This window comes from Danio rerio, chromosome 4 (genome assembly GCF_052040795.2).
Source record: "Danio rerio strain M-AB ecotype USA chromosome 4, GRCz13ab, whole genome shotgun sequence".
NCBI classification, from domain to species: Eukaryota; Metazoa; Chordata; class Actinopteri; order Cypriniformes; family Danionidae; genus Danio; species Danio rerio.
This window is the reverse complement of record NC_141024.2, coordinates 39,421,936-39,439,122: the sequence shown is the minus strand read 5'-3', so window position 1 is coordinate 39,439,122 and position 17,187 is coordinate 39,421,936. Positions and strand designations below refer to the sequence as shown.

The 17,187-nt window shown below is 39.2% G+C and overlaps 1 protein-coding gene across 2 annotated transcripts; it reads left to right on the top strand.

Moving 5' to 3' along the window:
• The first annotated feature begins 2,411 nt into the window (after positions 1-2,411).
• Positions 2,412-16,276, top strand: LOC148680402 (protein NLRC3-like). Of its 2 annotated transcripts, XM_088650133.1 has the most exons (10): positions 2,412-2,453; positions 7,076-7,354; positions 7,713-9,525; positions 10,164-10,337; positions 11,847-12,020; positions 12,127-12,300; positions 12,564-12,737; positions 12,930-13,103; positions 14,256-14,302; positions 14,893-16,276. In XM_088650133.1, the coding sequence occupies exons 2-10, from the start codon at positions 7,096-7,098 to the stop codon at positions 15,414-15,416; spliced, it is 3,513 nt and encodes a 1,170-aa protein (XP_088506259.1). In that variant the 5' UTR covers positions 2,412-2,453; positions 7,076-7,095; the 3' UTR covers positions 15,417-16,276. The 2 variants fall into 2 exon arrangements, with proteins under 2 accessions (XP_088506259.1, XP_088506260.1); XM_088650134.1 differs by lacking the exons at positions 11,847-12,020; positions 12,127-12,300; positions 12,564-12,737.
• Positions 16,277-17,187: the final 911 nt, after the last annotated feature.

Sequence of the window (17,187 nt, the reverse complement as noted above, 5' to 3'; positions counted from 1 at the left end):
TAATAGTGTGATTTGTTACTTAAACTAAAGTGTCAAATGAATTGAGAAGGACCCGCAATAGAGACTATTACGTTGTAGAGACTGCATTTTACAGTGTTTTATTACTTATAAAGAGTGGGGCATTGAGTTGCTGTCGTGTGTCATTAAAGCTGAGTTTTCATCTGTGTTTTCTGCTAAAAGAAGTGCAGCGAAACGTAAAGAAACATGTTGAGGAATGCACAATACTTACAAAACAGGTTTTTTTTTAAAGGACTGCTTCATTCTTCTACTGAATTCTTGTTTCTGAAGCAATGAAACTGCACACTTATGAAGACACATCACTGGTGGACACAAACATCACAGTATATATAGAGTATAATCAGTGAAATCAGCTGGAGAAAGTCTTTTATTGAGTCCAGCTTAATATGAGCTGCTGTGAATGATATCAGGATCATCAGTGAGGGTTTGCTGCACTATTATTCATCAAACATAATCAATCCAGTCTGATTTCACATCCTCTGAGCTGTAAATATTACAGTGTGTTTCCAGGATCTCCAGATTTTTGTTTGTCATTATCTCTGCTTCTACAGACATGATAACTCTTACTGTACTCTGTACTGTTATGATCAAATACAGTAGACCATCAGAACAGTTCATTTGAACTCATTCAGACTCTACATTCAGCAGCGAGAGTTTTTTTTTCATTCATTCATTCATTTTCTTGTCGGCTTAATCCCTTTATTAATCCGGGGTTGCCACAGCGGAATGAACCGCCAACTTATCCAGCAAGTTTTTATGCAGCAGATGCCCTTCCAGCCTCAACCCATCTCTGGGAAACATCCACACACAATCATACACTACAGACAATTTAGCTTACCCAATTCACCTGTACCGCATGTCTTTGGACTGTGGGGGAAACCGGAGCACCCGGAAGGAAACCCACGCGAACGCAGGGAGAACATGCAAACTCCACACAGAAATGTCAATTAAGCCGATGATCAAACCAGCGACCCAGCGACCTTCTTGCTGTGAGACAACAGCACTACCTACTGCGCCACTGCTTCGCCCAGCGAGAGGTTTGTGTTCATCAAAACATCGTCTGACAGGGTGAATATTCAGCAGGAAGTCTGACTTTCCTTCAGCATTTGAAGAGTTTGCTAGAGTTTATCTAATATTAAAGTCAGATTCTCATGTGTAATGTGTTTCATTCATTTAATAGAACAGAGAGACATTCACTGTGATTAAATAAAGTTTGCAGATCAGTTCCACAAGATATTCTCTTATAACCCAGATCCAGCAGTGGTTCATCTGATAGTCTGTCAGATTATTGACTCTGTCAGGACTTGAATTTGACACCCCTGGTGTAGATCATCCTGTATGTGCTTTAGGAAATCCACCAATGCTCAAAAGTACAATAGAAAAGTACAGGACAGGACATCTGAGGAAGAGGCGCAGGTGTCAGGGACCATAATCAGAATCTGATGATGATGAAGAACAGACCTTGAATATCCAGTTTACTGTAAAGGTTTAAACAGCAGAGCTTTCGAGAGATTATTGTGCTGTAGAGTAAACATATAAATATGAGTATTAGGTTTGTATAGAGCTTTTATTTCCAAGACATTGGTTGATGCTTGAAAAGATATTTGTGGGGGTGTTACATTACCTGCTTTGTTTTATATATTAAACTGTATATCTTACAAAACCTGCTAAATATACCTCAGAACAGCGCACAAGCTGTGATTGAATTACACAGTACCACACAACTCCTCTGAGTAACATTTCCTCAGCTCAGAGTCTGTCTGCTCCCTCTCTACATTGAGTTAATCAGACAATTAAATGATGATCGAGCACTGATGACGAAGACTTGCTGTTAATAAGTAGAGTCACTGAAGAGAAACACAAACACTTCAACTGACTCCAGTCACAGGCTTAGATGGAAATCAGCTGAAATAAGCTCAAAGCAACATATCTGCCATCCTGGAGGGATGAAGCTGTGTCTGGCTCTGCTGTAGTGTTACAGAGATCAATACTGTCTGAAACGTATCTAAAATACAGCTTATTGAAGCCTTTTGAACAGCCTCATCGTTGTTGTGCTACTTTTACTGTTTTTCTATTTTAAACTCTACCCACTTCCCATCGGGGACAATATAAAACACACGACTTAACTGGGGCTAAAATTCACTCATTGTAACTTGTGTTACTGAGATTATACAATATATAGCACATTTGGAAAAGTGACCACTGTTACATTACAGTGATTGCTTTACTTTTGTACTCGCAACACTGCTATTACCAGCTGAGCAAAAGCCTCAATTTTTATTTTCAATTCTTATCTATTTGTGTGTCTGTGTTTCTCATCCGACTGGTTTTTTCCTCATGTCTCAAACAGGTTGTGACATGAAAGAATTTTCCGATCTGTTGTTCAATTCAACAGTTCAGCGGAGGAACAGAAAGATCTGCAGGCATTATTTGAGGTGAGTTTGCTCTTTCTGTGCTTTATATAATCTATGAGTGTTGTCTGATTATCCGTGGTTCATCTCTTTGTGTTTACTGAGATTTTACGGCTGAGCTGAAGACATTTTGAGGATTTAATTTACACCTTTAATGTCAAGTGCGTTTCTGGAAGAGGATCACAGAAAGCAATAACCTTCTCATTCTGATACTAAAATCTGTGTGTTTATGAGTGATCTGTATGTTTATGAGTGTTTATTAAGCTCAACACAGTGAACATTTCTTTTTTAATATATAATTTTAGTTTGATTTGCAGTGACACACTGTCAAATAATTCGCCAAACAGATCAGCCACTTTTGACGTGATTCAGAGCACTGAAACCTCTCAAACGTACATGGAAACAGGCTTGGCACAGTTTGGATAGCATAGTGTGAGTGCGCCCTTACTGAAGCTACAGAATGCAGAAAACTTGCACTGCGATAAAAGTATTCATGAATGCATTTAGTTTATTTTACAGTGGATTCACACAATTTTTTGTGTAGAGACATGAGCTGAAAACCCTCAAGAGTTTGAGTAGTCAGACCGGTTTCATGTGTTTGCCTGAAGTGTTTCTGCTTTAACTGATTCTGATGATAAACAACTGCTGTGGCTACAACTGTCACCTGTTTTACATTATTTATACACTTTTATTTTTCTAAATACTATTAAACCTGTACATTTCAGAGATCATGACATTTCTCAAAACAAAAGTAGAAAACAAACTAACAAATTCTCTAAAGTAAGGAAAATCATTCTCAAAATTACATTCATTCATTTTATTTTCAGCTTAGTCCCTTCATTAATCAGGGGTTGCCACAGTGGAATGAACCACCAACTTATCCAGCATATGTTTTACGCAGCAGATGCCCTTCTAGCTGCAACCCAGTACTGGGAAACACTCATACACTCCAACATTCACACTGGTACACTTTGGCCAATTTAATTAATTAATTCCCCTATAGCGCATGTGTTTGGACTGTGGTGGAAACCAGAGCACCCAGAAGAAACCCATGCCAACATAGGGGGAACATGCAATCTCCATACAGTAATGCCAACTGACCCAGCCGGGGGCTCGAACCAGCAACCTTCTTATTGTAAGGCAATCGTGCTACCAACTGCGCTACTATGCTGCCCCCTTCAAAAGTACAATAAAATGAAAATAAATACAAACATTTTTCCCAATCGTTTGAGATCAAAATTATGCAGCCATTGTTGGATTATAAATCAAGGGTTCAGATTGACTTTATTGAACATCTCAAAGTGTTCATGATTACATAATTGTGCTGTGTTTGGTCATAAAAGATCACCCCAGGATTCCTGACTGAATGGGAAGGGTTAATTGTAGCGGACTCCAGTTTGATCATGAAGATATGATGTGTAGTCAGAATCGCAGGCAGGATAAAGTGTTCTTATTTAGCTAGATTGAGCTGAAGGTGATGGTCTTTCACTCATGTGGAGATGCTTTAGGTAATGACCTCCAGGTAGCAGGTTTGTTTGTTGCCCTGAGAAAAGTTTGGAATCTTCTGGCTTTGTGAGGGAGGAAGAGAGTGATATGTCTGCAGTAGGAGTGGATCTTAGCAGCTAATGGCCCGTTTTCACTGAGAAGTACAGTACAGTATGGTACGGGTCACCTTTATCAGGATTGCGTTTTCAATGCCTTTTGGTGGGCGTGGTGTAAATTGTGACAGAAAGATTCAGACGTCATTTTTACTCAAGGAAATGTCACAGTAAAGCCGTATGGGTCGTTCACATATCATTATGAGAAGCACGTCTTACCATTACTAACCTTTCTATTAACATGATTTGATTATAACATCAGATCAATGTAAACATGTAGTCTGCTGTAACGTCTGCAACTGTATAAAATAAATAAATAAATGCAACATGTATGAACACATACAGACCCTTACAGTGTCCAAGATGTTACTAAAGGCAGAAAAAAAACTACACAGAGCAGACAGAGCAAACCTCTCATAAGTGTCTGTAATCTTCAGCAGCACATGTAACCTCTGTTAGAGAGTAATTCCTTCATTCTGAGTTCATAATAGTTCAAAAGGTGGTGATACTAGTTAAACATGGTGAAGTTTGGTCATATTTTAGGTTGCAGGTTCGTCATTTGTTGTTTTTTCCAGCTTCTCCTTTGTTTTTTCCTACTCCAGTCTTGCATTTGTCTCTTTCTGAAAGGATCAGATATCAGAGCGCTTCAATGACCATGAGCACCTTATTAATATGAGCTCAAGTAGTTCATTATTCCAAATATAGACACGATCATGAGCTCTCTGGAAAAAGTGAATCCGCTCACACTTTTAGATGGCGTCGTAAAACAGCAGATTTTGTTCTTCTTGGCTTTGTGGCTGTACACCAAGATGACGACAAGGTTTGTTTGAGCTCTGGTCGACCATGGCTTGTTATTATATCTAAAGTTATATATTGTTACGATGTAATGTCTCGCTATGTTAAATTATTTTAAATTACATGTCCCATCCATAACCAACCTTAAATCATACCTGAACTCTCTGTTTAACAGTTCCAAGTAAACTGTTTTGTGTGACATTCTCATAAAATCTCTCTGGTTTTGAATATCTTTGTTCGTAATTGTTCTTAGCCCTGGCAATGTTTATCTATTTTGTATTATTATTATAATATTTCCTCTCCTGTTTCTCTTACGTTTATATTCTTTAGCTGTCAATATAATACTTCACGTCTATGGAAGAATGAGTTAATAATGATAGAGAATGTGTAACATCATATTCATCAAAAGACGGTTTATGTGCAAGTAACCACACCACTCCGAACAGGGAGCGAGCCGGCATTGGAGTCAAATGCTCCGAGGATGCTAAAGATTGCAGAACGTCTGTCGCTGGATCCGAGGAGTGAGATTTACGCGATCACCAGCTGGCTTCCGTTACATAAGGGCAAATATCGATGACTAAAACCTCATTTAATAATTTTACTCATACTTTTTATTATTTATAATGTCCAAGGCATTGATATTAATATTAAATTATACTTTTGTGCCTTTATTATCTTTTTTATCGCCTGTTTACTGGGTTAAAAATCTTACATTATTCCATCTCCAGCTAGAGCAGCTGGTGATCTTCAGTCTGCAATCTATTGCTTCTCCTGCAGATCCCGGATGTAATGTTGAATTTTAACAGTCAAATATGAACCACTGAATTTCTGGAAGCAAATATTTGAACTGAAATAAAATGAACTGAAAAGTACCTTTTGAATATTGTACATCGTATTTTAAAGGGTATTGAATATTTTGTAAGTGAAATCTGAAAATTGATTATGAATTATTGAAGTTTTAAGTATGAAAACGTGTTTGAAATATTTTTTATTGAAATATTAACAGCTTAAATAAACAGCTATGTTAAATTTCAGGACCTAAAAATACAAATCCTGGAATTCAAGTCATTAAAGTGCAAGAACTTGTTAATAAGGTGCATTATTTTTTTCAGTTTGTGCTATTCAACAAGCTTTTTAATTCAAGACTTTTGGCATTGATTTTGTTCTATACATGAAGCTGTGGAGGGCCTGGAGCGTGGCAGTTCAGATAACCCATGTGGATAAGGAGAATAAGGATCAGGAGACACTGAGAATTCATACGGCTCTAGAAAAAAATCACATGGCTCTGAGAAGTCACACGGCTCTGGGAAAACACATGGCTCTGGTAGCCATTTGTGAGACTCAGGTGGTGGCTCTGGCCATTTGTAGGATTCATGAGGATCTGGTGCCCGACATTTGGGGAATTGTAGAGGATCTGGTGCCCACCATTCAGAGAATTCTGAAGGATCTGGGACCCTCTCCGAGTACTCTGGAAGATGATCTGTCAACTCTAAAGTATTTGACAGCTCTTTGAGTGACAGGGGATTTGGCAGCTCTTGCAGCCCCTTTGCCAGTGGATCTTGCTGTCTTTGTGGCCATGTGTGTCAAAAAAGTTTTTCATTCAGAGGATTCTGAGCATGTACATGTACATCTCTTGAGCTTGTATATTAGTCGTCAGTTTTTTTCAGTATTCACTTTTTTTAATAATTCTACAACACAGTCAGAAAAAAATGCAACAATAAGGTACATTAAATATAATTGTACATTTAAAGGTACACAACAGTCCTCTATTTTGTACCCTTTATGAATTATAAGATCTAAACTAGAGGTACAGAAAGTTACCTTTTAGGGTACCACCACAGTGATGGGCATTTTTACTTACAAATGTAGAATGCTTTTAACAGTCGTCAAATGTGTGTGAAACTCCACCAGTCTTACCTGTCTTCTGAAGTCTTTTTTAACTGGCTTTCTTAGTTTTCTAAAATGATTGTGGTTTAAACAGTTCAACATCCAAATAAGCACTTCTGTATGATGATTCAGGAAGAAGTTAAAGAGCTTCAGCCAAAGACACAAGTTAGGTAGACAACCAAGCATCTACATTAATTCCTGGTTAGTAAGAGCCACTTAAAATAGTGACAATTTTCAAAATGGTCAAATTTGAAATGTCAAGTTTCTACTTTGTGGTTAATTTCATTATTCAAACAAGAAAAAAAATGCTTAGGTCCGTATGTTAATTGTGAAACTAATGCAGATGTTGTTGCTCTTGTCCTGTAGCTGTGAATGGGTGAAGCACCATGGCATATGTTAAACAGCTGCTCGACAACTCACTGGATGAACTATTAGAAGCTGAACTAAAGAAATTTCAGCGGTGCTTAGTGAATAACCATGATGAGATTTCAAAAGCTGAAATGGAGAATGCAGACAGGTTGGATACTGTGGATAAGTTGGTGTCATGTTTTGGACCAGAAAGAGCTGTGAAGATCACAGTGGACACCCTGAGGAAAATAAAGCAGAATCAATTAGCTGAAGAGCTGGAGAAAACACAGAAGCAAGGTATTGGTTAATTCCTTGTCAAAATTTAGAAATGTTATTTAGTTTGATTCCATGTTAAAACCCTGTCCTAGCAGTGGTTTGTGGGTCAGATGTACTGTCATAAAATTTATTGCAAAGCTTCAGATGAACAGTCTTAAATTCAGTATTCCTATGGACAACAGTGTTGGTCAATCATATTGCTAATGCATGTAAATGGGTGTCTGAATTTCATATGATCAACAATTATATATTTTTTATATATTATTCTTTGTTCATCTTAATTTGTTTATATGTGTAATTGTGCTTTTTTCATAAAGGGAAGCACAGGGCATAATCATGTTTTACTTATGTTTTTTTTTTTTTCCTCTCTGTTGTAAAGGTGCAACTTCTGAGAACAGTAAAACTCCTCTTAATTACACAAACATCAGCCATGAACTCAAGAAGAAATTAAAAGAGGAATATGAGCAGATATTGCTTGGTAATTCACAGACCGGTCACCAGAAGTACCTGGATGATATTTTCACTGATCTATATATGGTGGAGAACAAGACAGGAGGAAGAGAGAATGACCATGAGGTGATGCAGATGGAGTCAAAACACAACCAACAGACAGCCAAAGATAAACCACTCAAGTGTAACGACATATTTAAAGTCCAGCCTGACACAGGTCGACAAAACAGAAGAGTCCTGACACTGGGGATAGCAGGAGTGGGAAAGACTGTATCTGTCAACAAATTCATCCTTGACTGGGCTGACGGAAAAGACAATCAGGAAATAATCTTCATATTTCCACTGCTGTTCCGTAGACTGAATCTGATTAAAGAAGAAAAGTACAGTCTCATAGGTCTGATTAACAAGTACTTCTTTAGTAGATCGGCAGAACTGAGTTCTCTTCCTGAAGAACAAGGCAAGGTCATGTTCATCTTTGATGGACTGGATGAATATCGCTTTGAATTGAACTTTGAAGAGGATGATGGCTATACAGATATTAATAAGGAAATGACAGTGAGTAAGATAGTAACAAATCTCCTAAAGAGAAAGCTGCTTCGCTCTTCTCTCATCTGGATCACATCCAGACCAGCAGCAGCCAGTCTGATACCCCAAACCTACATTGATCAGGTAACTGAGGTGCGTGGATTCAGTGATGAGCAGAAGGAGCAGTACTTCATCAAAAACAGCAGTCCTGTGGTTGCTGGAAACATTATCAGCCACATCAAGAAATTCAGGAGTCTGTACATCATGTGCCACATCCCCGTCTTCTGCTGGATCTCTCTCACTGTTCTTCAGCCTCTGCTGGGTCAAGAGAGCAATGAAAAAACACCCACAACTCTCACAGGGATGTACACCAGCTACTTACTGTCTCAAAAGCAACAGATGAAAGAAAAATACAGCAAAGATTCTGAACCTAAAGCCTGGTCTTTTGATGACATTGTTCTGAAGCTTGGGAAACTGGCCTTTGAACAGCTGCAGAAAGGACAACTGATTTTCTACAAAACAGATCTAGAGAAGTGTGGACTAGATGTCAAGGAAGGGTCTGTGTTCTCTGGATTATGTACTCGAATGTTTCAGGAGGAAAACCCCATTTCAGGGGAACAGGTTTACAGTTTTGTTCATCTCAGCGTTCAGGAGTTCATTGCTGCTCTCTATGTGTTTTTCACTTACAAAGACAAGAAAGCAAATCCATTTCTTGAATCCAGGAAACAGGAACTGACATGGAAACTCTCTACAAAGACCCTGTTTAAACTTCATAAGGATGCAGTCAAGAAGACTTTACAAAGCAAGAACGGACACCTGGACCTTTTCCTCCGGTTCCTGCTGGGTCTCTCTCTGGAGTCTAATCAGAGTGACCTGAAGGAGCTCCTGCCAGGACTGAAGCTCAAGCCTGAGAACATCAAAGACACGACTGACTATATCAAAGAGAAAATAGAGGAGGAGAAATCAGCAGAGAGGACCATCAACCTCTTCCACTGTCTGAATGAACTGAAGGATGACTTTGTGGAGGAACTCCAGAAGAGTCTGAGCTCTGGAAATCTCACATCACAGGATCTGTCCTCTGCTCAGTGGTCGGGTCTGGTGTTTGTGCTCCTGATGTCAGAAAAAACTCGAGAGAAGTTTGAACTGCAGAAATACAGAAGATCTGATGAAGCACTGATGAGACTGATACCAGTGGTCAAAAACACCACAAGAGCACTGTAATTTTCTGGATACACTTATGCCCACTTCACACATCGATTTGCAACACATCTGCAGCCCATGAGTCATATTTGTGCAGTGCAGAAACAGCACAGACTATTTCTGCTTATGTTTACTCCATTTTCAGACATTCTTTTCAATAATTAGATTATTTTTTTTACTTTTATAATCTCGTCTTTCTTTTAACAAACACACAGACACACACACACACACACACACACACACACACACACACACACACACACACACACACACACATATATATATATATATATATATATATATATATATATATATATATATATATATATATATATAGATAGATAGATAGAATATAAATATAAATGATTTGCATTTCAAAACTGATAACTCTAATATGTTAAAAAGAGTTTGGAAAACGAGAAATTTTTAATAATGATAACTAATAATTAATTATCACTATAAACTCTCAATTGTTAGGTAAAGAATACATTTATGTTTATTTTACAGCCTTGTATTCTCCCTTAAATTCAGTATTTACAGAGTCCATATTGTGATTTTACCATTGCTCAAACTAAAAGACAACATTTAAATGTTTTGTCTCTGCTCTGGATTAATAGATAAATGCAAAATCATTATTTCTGTTTTCCCCTCACAGGCTTCAGAGCTGTAATCTCACTGTTAAGTGCTGTGAGAGTTTGTCTTCAGTTCTACAATCCTCAAACTGTGTGCTGAGAGAGCTGGACCTGAGTAACAATGACCTGCAGGATTCAGGAGTAAAGAAGCTCTCTGATGGACTGAAGAGTCAACACTGTAAACTGGAGACACTGAGGTTCAGTTCAAACACCTGATTGATTGATAGATATACAGTTAGGTCCATAAATATTTCAACATTGACACAATTCTAACATTTTTGGCCCTATACACCAACACAATTAGAAATTAAACAAACAAGATGTGCTTTAACTGCAGACTGTCAGATCTAATCTGAGGGTATTTATATCCCAATCAGGTGAACGGTGTAGGAACTACAACAGTTTGCATAGGTGTCTTCCACATTTTAAGGGTCCAAAAGTAATTGGACAGAGTAATAATCATAAGTCAAACTTTCCCCTTTTAATACTTAGTTGTAAATCCTTTGCAGTCAATTACAGCCTGAAGTCTGGAACGCATCGACATCAGCGGACGCTGAGTTTCATCACTGGTGATGCTCTGCCAGGCCTCTACTGCAACTGTCTTCAGTTCCTGCGGCATTTTCCTTTCAGTTTTATCTTCAGCATATGAAATGCATGCTCAATCAGATTCAGTTCAGGTGATTGGCTTGACCATTGCATAGCATTCCACTTCTTTCCCTTCAAAACCTCTTTGGTTGCTTTTGCAGTATGCTTTGGGTCATTCTCCATCAGCTCTGTGAAGCGCTGTCCAATAAGTTCTGAAGCATTTGGCTTAATATGAGCAGAAGATATTGCCTGAAACACTTCAGAATTCATTCTGCTGCTTTAGTCAGCATCACAACATCAATACATGCAAGAGAACCAGTTCCATTGACAGTCATCTCACTACCACCACCATGCTTCAATCCAAGTAATCATGAGCAGCTCGTTCCCTCCTCCACACTCTTCTCTTCCCATCACTCTTGTACGAGTTGATCTTGATCTCATCTGTCCATAGGATGTTGTTCCAGAACTGTGAAGGCTTTTTCAGAACTCTAATCTGGCCCTCCTGTGTTTGAGGCTCACCAATGGTTTACATCTTGTGCTGAACCCCCTGTATTGACTCTGGTGCAGTCTTCTCTTAGGGTCATTTGGTGTTGCTAAGCTTACTGGTGCGTTTTTTTTCTTTTAGGAATGTTCCAAACAGTTGTTTTGGCCATGCCTGATGTTTTTGCTATCTTTTTTTTCAGCCTAATTATGGCTTGCTTGAATGATACTCGCAGCTCTTTGGATATCATCTTGAGAGTTGACAGTAACTGATTCCAAATGCTAATAGCACACTTGAGATGAACTCTGGAGCTTTTATCTGCTCATTGTAATTAGGATAATTAGAGAATAACACATACCTGGCCATTAAAAAGATTAGAAGCCAATTGTCCAATTATTTTCGGTCCTTTAACAAGTGAGAGGCACAAATGCAAACTGTTGTAATTCCTAAATCATTCGCCTGATGTGGATATAAATACCCTCAAATAAAGCTGACAGTTGACAGCTTTAATTTGAAAGCTATATATATATATATATATATATATATATATATATATATATATATATATATATATATATATTATTACATTTGTTGATTTGCTAAAAATCACACTGTTAATGTAATCTCTCTACTTTCTCAGGCTGTGCATGTGTAATCTCACTGTTCAGTGCTGTGAGAGTTTGTCTTCAGTTCTACAATCCTCAAACTGTGTGCTGAGAGAGCTGGACCTGAGTAACAATGACCTGCAGGATTCAGGAGTGAAGAAGCTCTCTGATGGACTGAAGAGTCCAGACTGTAAACTGGGCACACTGAGGTCTGAGTTCATGCACCTGATTTATTGGTTGATATCTAATTTTAAATGTATTATTACATCAGTGGAATTACTAACTATATTAATGTAATCTGTCTTCTTTCTCAAGACTGGTCATGTGTAATGTCACCGCTCAGCATTGTGAGAGTTTGTCTTCAGCCCTACAATCCTCAAACTGTGTTCTGAGAGAGCTGGACCTGAGTAACAATGACCTGCAGGATTCAGGAGTGAAGCTTCTCTCTGCTGGACTGAAGAGTCAACACTGTAAACTGGAGATACTAAGGTCTGAGTTCAAACAACTGATTGACTGATATGCATTAAAAGTGTATCGGTATATGCATTCATTCTGAAGTGTCACTGTACTGGGGTGAGGGTTTGGTTCATGCACCTCTATGACAAATACAGTCAGTCCAGATGTACCAGTGTCCAAAAGGTGGTGCTGCAGAAGATGATAGTGTATTATAGTGACACATGTCCTTCCACTGTGGTTACATATACACAATTACTAAAAGTCACACTAATGTAGTCTGTGTTCTTCTTGCACAGATTGGTCTTGTGCAAATTCAATCCTCAGTCCTGTGAGAGTTTGTCCTCAGCTCTACAATCCTCAAACGGTGTGCTGAGAGAGCTGGACCTAAGTAACAATGACCTGCAGGATTCAGGAGTGGAGCTTCTCTCTGGTGGACTGAAGAGTCCCGACTGTAAGATGACAATACTGAGGTAAACGCTTTTCCATCAATTAATACAATGACGCTTCTGACAGAAGAAAGGCCCAGGGCAGAATGAACAGAAATGTATAAAGTACTGTACCTGCAGAAAACAACAGCAGAAAATATCAAGCTGCACTCGTGACTTTTTCTCAGTGATATCTCTCTGTCAAACAAATATGATGTGGACTGTTTGTGTTTGTAGATTGTCTGGCTGTATGGTGACAGAGGAAGGCTGTGGTTTTCTGTCTTCAGCTCTGACTTCAAACCCCTCACACCTGAGAGAGCTGGATCTGAGCTACAATCATCCAGGAGATTCAGGAGTCAAGCTGCTCTCTGAACAACTGGAGGATCCAAACTACACACTGGACAAACTCAAGTACGTGGAGCAGCACTGCCTTTTTTATTGTGAATACAGATACTTTGATACTTCACTGCTCTTCTAGTGTCCAGATATTAATCAAACCTGTTAAATATGTCAGTGCACTGGGGCAGTTCTCACATTAAACGTGATATTATATCTCATATTAACACTGTACAGTTTCAGCATTGTAGTTGAGCAGTGAAACTTGTTCTCTACATTTCTGCTGAAGAACTGTACAGTATCAGGTCAGAGATGTGTGTGTACTGTTCTCCAAATACGTCCTGCGTATACTTTAACAGCAACTTAAACTCTCCCTCATTAACTTCACAGACACAGAATGTCCTTTATCACACTTTAATAAGGGCGAGTAAAACTATAAACAGGAAGAAAATAAACAATATCAATTTACATTCACAATGTGGACATAACAAAGATGTTTTTGGCAAATATCTCACATATCTTGTAATCTGGCTCTTTTCTGCTTATAAACTAACTTGATTAAAAGTGATCAGCAGACAGTGATGCTGGTTCTGATATAGTCCAGTGGCAATCACATGTTGAACAAACTCAAATAAAGCAAATGACAAAAAACTCCTAAACTAATCCTTAATAACTGAAGTATTATGAACAATAAACATAACACAAACCCACGAAGCTTCCAAAGGGCGAGGAGGACTGCAGATTGGTCTGGATTCACTGCTCTCCAACTTAGCAATGTTTGGAGATGATGAAGAGGCATTTGACAGAAGATGAAGATCTCCATCATATTTCAAGTCATTTAACACTGAATTCTGCTTTATTATTGTGCTGCGCTTTTGTCAATTGATCATTGAATGAATCCTTCAGTCTTTATATCTGTCTGTTTCTGTGTTTCCATTCTGTTTTCTGTTTCCACATCTGATCTAAAAGCTCTGTGTGTCATTCAGAAGCTGATTTGACAGCTCCACACACACTCATGTTGTTTTACTGCAGTTATTAATGCACTGAGATCAGCCAATCACAATCCAGCATTCAGCACACACTCCACATGTCTTATTGTGTGTGTGTGTGTGTGTGTGTGTGTTTGTTTGAGTGTGTTTGTGTGTGTGTGTGTGTGTGTGTGTGCGTGCGTGTGTTATAAGCTGATGTTTGTGTACTGACTGAATGTGAATCTGTGTGTGTTTACAGTCTGGATCATGGAGGAGAGACGAGGATTACAGCAGGACTGCACAAATGTAGGATTACACACACACACACTCTCTCAAACACGCATGCACACACTCACACAATCGGACACACACACTCTCACTTACACACACACACACACACGCTCCCTTCTGTCTCTCTCACACGCACACGCTCACACACAATCAGACATACACACTCACTCTCACACACACATGCACTCTCACACACATGCTCACGCGCACACAAACACACACACACACACACACAACCTCTCTCTCACACGCACACACACACACCCTTTCTCTCTCACACACACAGGCTCACGCACAATCAGACATATACACACACTCACACAAGCATGGCCCTCTTTCACACACAGACACACACACTCGCTCTCACACACATACACACTTCCTCTCTCTCTCACGCTCACACACACACAGCAGTGAACACATGCACTCACACACACACACACACACACACACACAAACACATACACACACACAGCAGTAAACACACACACACAGCAGTGAACACATGCACAGACACACACACCCTCTCTCTCTCTCTCTGTCTCTCTCTCTCACACACACACACACACAGCTGTGGTTGTAAATGTGTGTGTTCTTGTGTTCAGATGTCTGTTTCCTCACTCTGGATCCAAACACAGCACACACTCAACTCATTCTGTCTAAGGAGAACAGAGAGGTGAAGAGTGTGGAGGAGAATCAGCGGTATCCTGATCATCCATACAGATTTGATGTTCATCAGGTTTTGTGCAGAGAGAGTGTGTGTGGACGCTGTTACTGGGAGATTGACTGGAGTGGATATGGTGGTGTGTCTATATCAGTGTCATATAAGAGCATCAGGAGGGAGGGAATAGGTGATGAGTGTGTGTTTGGATGTAATGCTCAGTCCTGGAGTTTGAGCTGTGATTCCTCCAGATTCTCATTCAGACACAATAACACACACACTGATCTCCCAGTGGAGCCGCTCAGCAGGAGAATAGGAGTGTTTGTGGATCACAGTGCAGGAACTCTGATCTTCTACAACATCTATAGAGACACAATGAGCCTCATCCACTCAGTCCAGACCACATTCACTGAGCCGCTCTGCCCTGGGTTTACTGTTTATTATGGATCATCAGTGAAACTGAGCTGAAGACTGACGAGAGATTTACCCAGAATCCTCTGCAGGAGCAGTCAGCAGCAGTGTGTGTGTGTGTGTGTGTGTGAGTCTGTATTTGTGTGTGTGCAAGCATGCTTGTGTGAGAGAGTATGTGTGCGTGAGTGTGTGCATGTGAGAGTGTCTGTATGTGTGTGTGTGTGTGAGAGAGAGAGAGCGCGTGCGTGTGTGTGTGTGAGAAAGAGAACACGTGTGTGTGAGTGTGTGTATGTGTTCACTGTTATTTGCGTGTGTGTGTGTGTAAGAAAGTCTGTTTGTGTGTGTGTGTGTGTGTGTGTGTGTATGTGTTCACTGTTATGTGTGTGTGTGTATGTGTTCACTGTTATGTGTGTGTGTGTGTGTATGTGTTCACTGTTATGTGTGTGTGTGTGCGTGTATGTGTGTGTGTGTGTGTGTGTGGGTTTGTGTTCACTTTTATGTGTGTGCGTGCGTGTGTGTGCGTGTGCACGCGTGTGTGTGTGTGTGTGTGTGTGTGTGTGTGGGTTTGTGTTCACTTTTATGTGTGTGTGTGTGTGTGCGTGTGCACGTGTGTGTGTGCGTGCGTGTGTGTGTGTGTGTGTGTCTCAGTCTTCATCAGTGTCATCATTGATGTTGATGAAGTGTCCTCCAGGATGCTGCTGTGTTCAGATCAGCTCATTCTTGTCTACAGATTGATCTTCTTCATTGTTTCTCTGTTGTTTGAGCACAAATAATAAAAGTCAATGTCAAATCCACTGCTGATATTAGAATGTGATGATGAACATGAAAATGTCTGAATCCTGTCTGAATCTGTCAAATCTTGAATCAACTGTAGAGAAATCCAGCAGCTCAATGAATAAAGGAGAAATGAAGTGTGACGTTTGTTTCTGCTCTTCTGATCTTCTTCTTCTTCATGATTTGACTTGAACTGAACAATAAAAACACATTTATTCCAGTATTTATTGATCTGTTCATGTTAGTTGATGACAGTAAAGTTGTTCTCTGTTAGTTCTTGTTGACTCTCAGTGCATTAACTGATGTTCACCAGCACAGCTGTGGATTAATAATGCTTCAGTAAATGTCTGATCACTCATTCATCAGGAGTCATTATATATATATGATTAAATTTGTTGTCTTTTATCATACAACAACATATACAGTTTTTTTTTAATTAGTCTTTTATTAAATTGCATGTTGTATTGCCGTTGTGCAGACAGTATAAAATGCCTTGGCTGCAGCAGAGTGTCTCAAGAGGATGTAGGACCGTTTGTACTGCAGCGATGACACAGTAAATCAGCGGGTTATCCATGTCAAGCACTAGGCAAGTTGTAGTAAGTAAAATGTTTTATAAATAATCACTGGAATGTTCAATGGGTAAAGCACTAGCATTCGCTCAATGTTAAATGAACACTATTTACAAGTTCAGTTCATATTTTGAATTATAGAGGAATAAGTTATATTTATTAAAGGAGAAAACAGAATGATTGATCCATGCAAATCAGAGTAAAACCAAACTATATAACTTGAGCTAATCAATAACAGTAATAAAAAAAAGTGCACACTAGACCCCAAAATCAGGCCTCTCTTTTCTGGCTCCATATCTTCAAAAGGCAATTTTTGCTTCTCATTCTTGGTGCGATTATCTCAGTTGTTTTATTTGTATCTACTTTCTTTTCAATGAGCAGCTACAAACCTCAGGATTTCTCTGTCCTTTACTGTATCTGCCAGAGCGCCGTGTATTACTTTTGTCAGTCTATAGGGTGATTTACTGAATCACTAAGCCTGTTGC

Bases quoted from the DNA above. Each gene is read 5' to 3' on its own strand.
- LOC148680402 (XM_088650133.1), top strand. From the start codon at position 7,096: ATGGCATATGTTAAACAGCTGCTCGACAACTCACTGGATGAACTATTA. The intron at 10,338-11,846 runs GTTCAGTTCAAA...CTACTTTCTCAG, and splicing joins TGTAAACTGGAGACACTGAG to GCTGTGCATGTGTAATCTCA. The intron at 13,104-14,255 runs GTACGTGGAGCA...GTGTGTTTACAG, and splicing joins TACACACTGGACAAACTCAA to TCTGGATCATGGAGGAGAGA.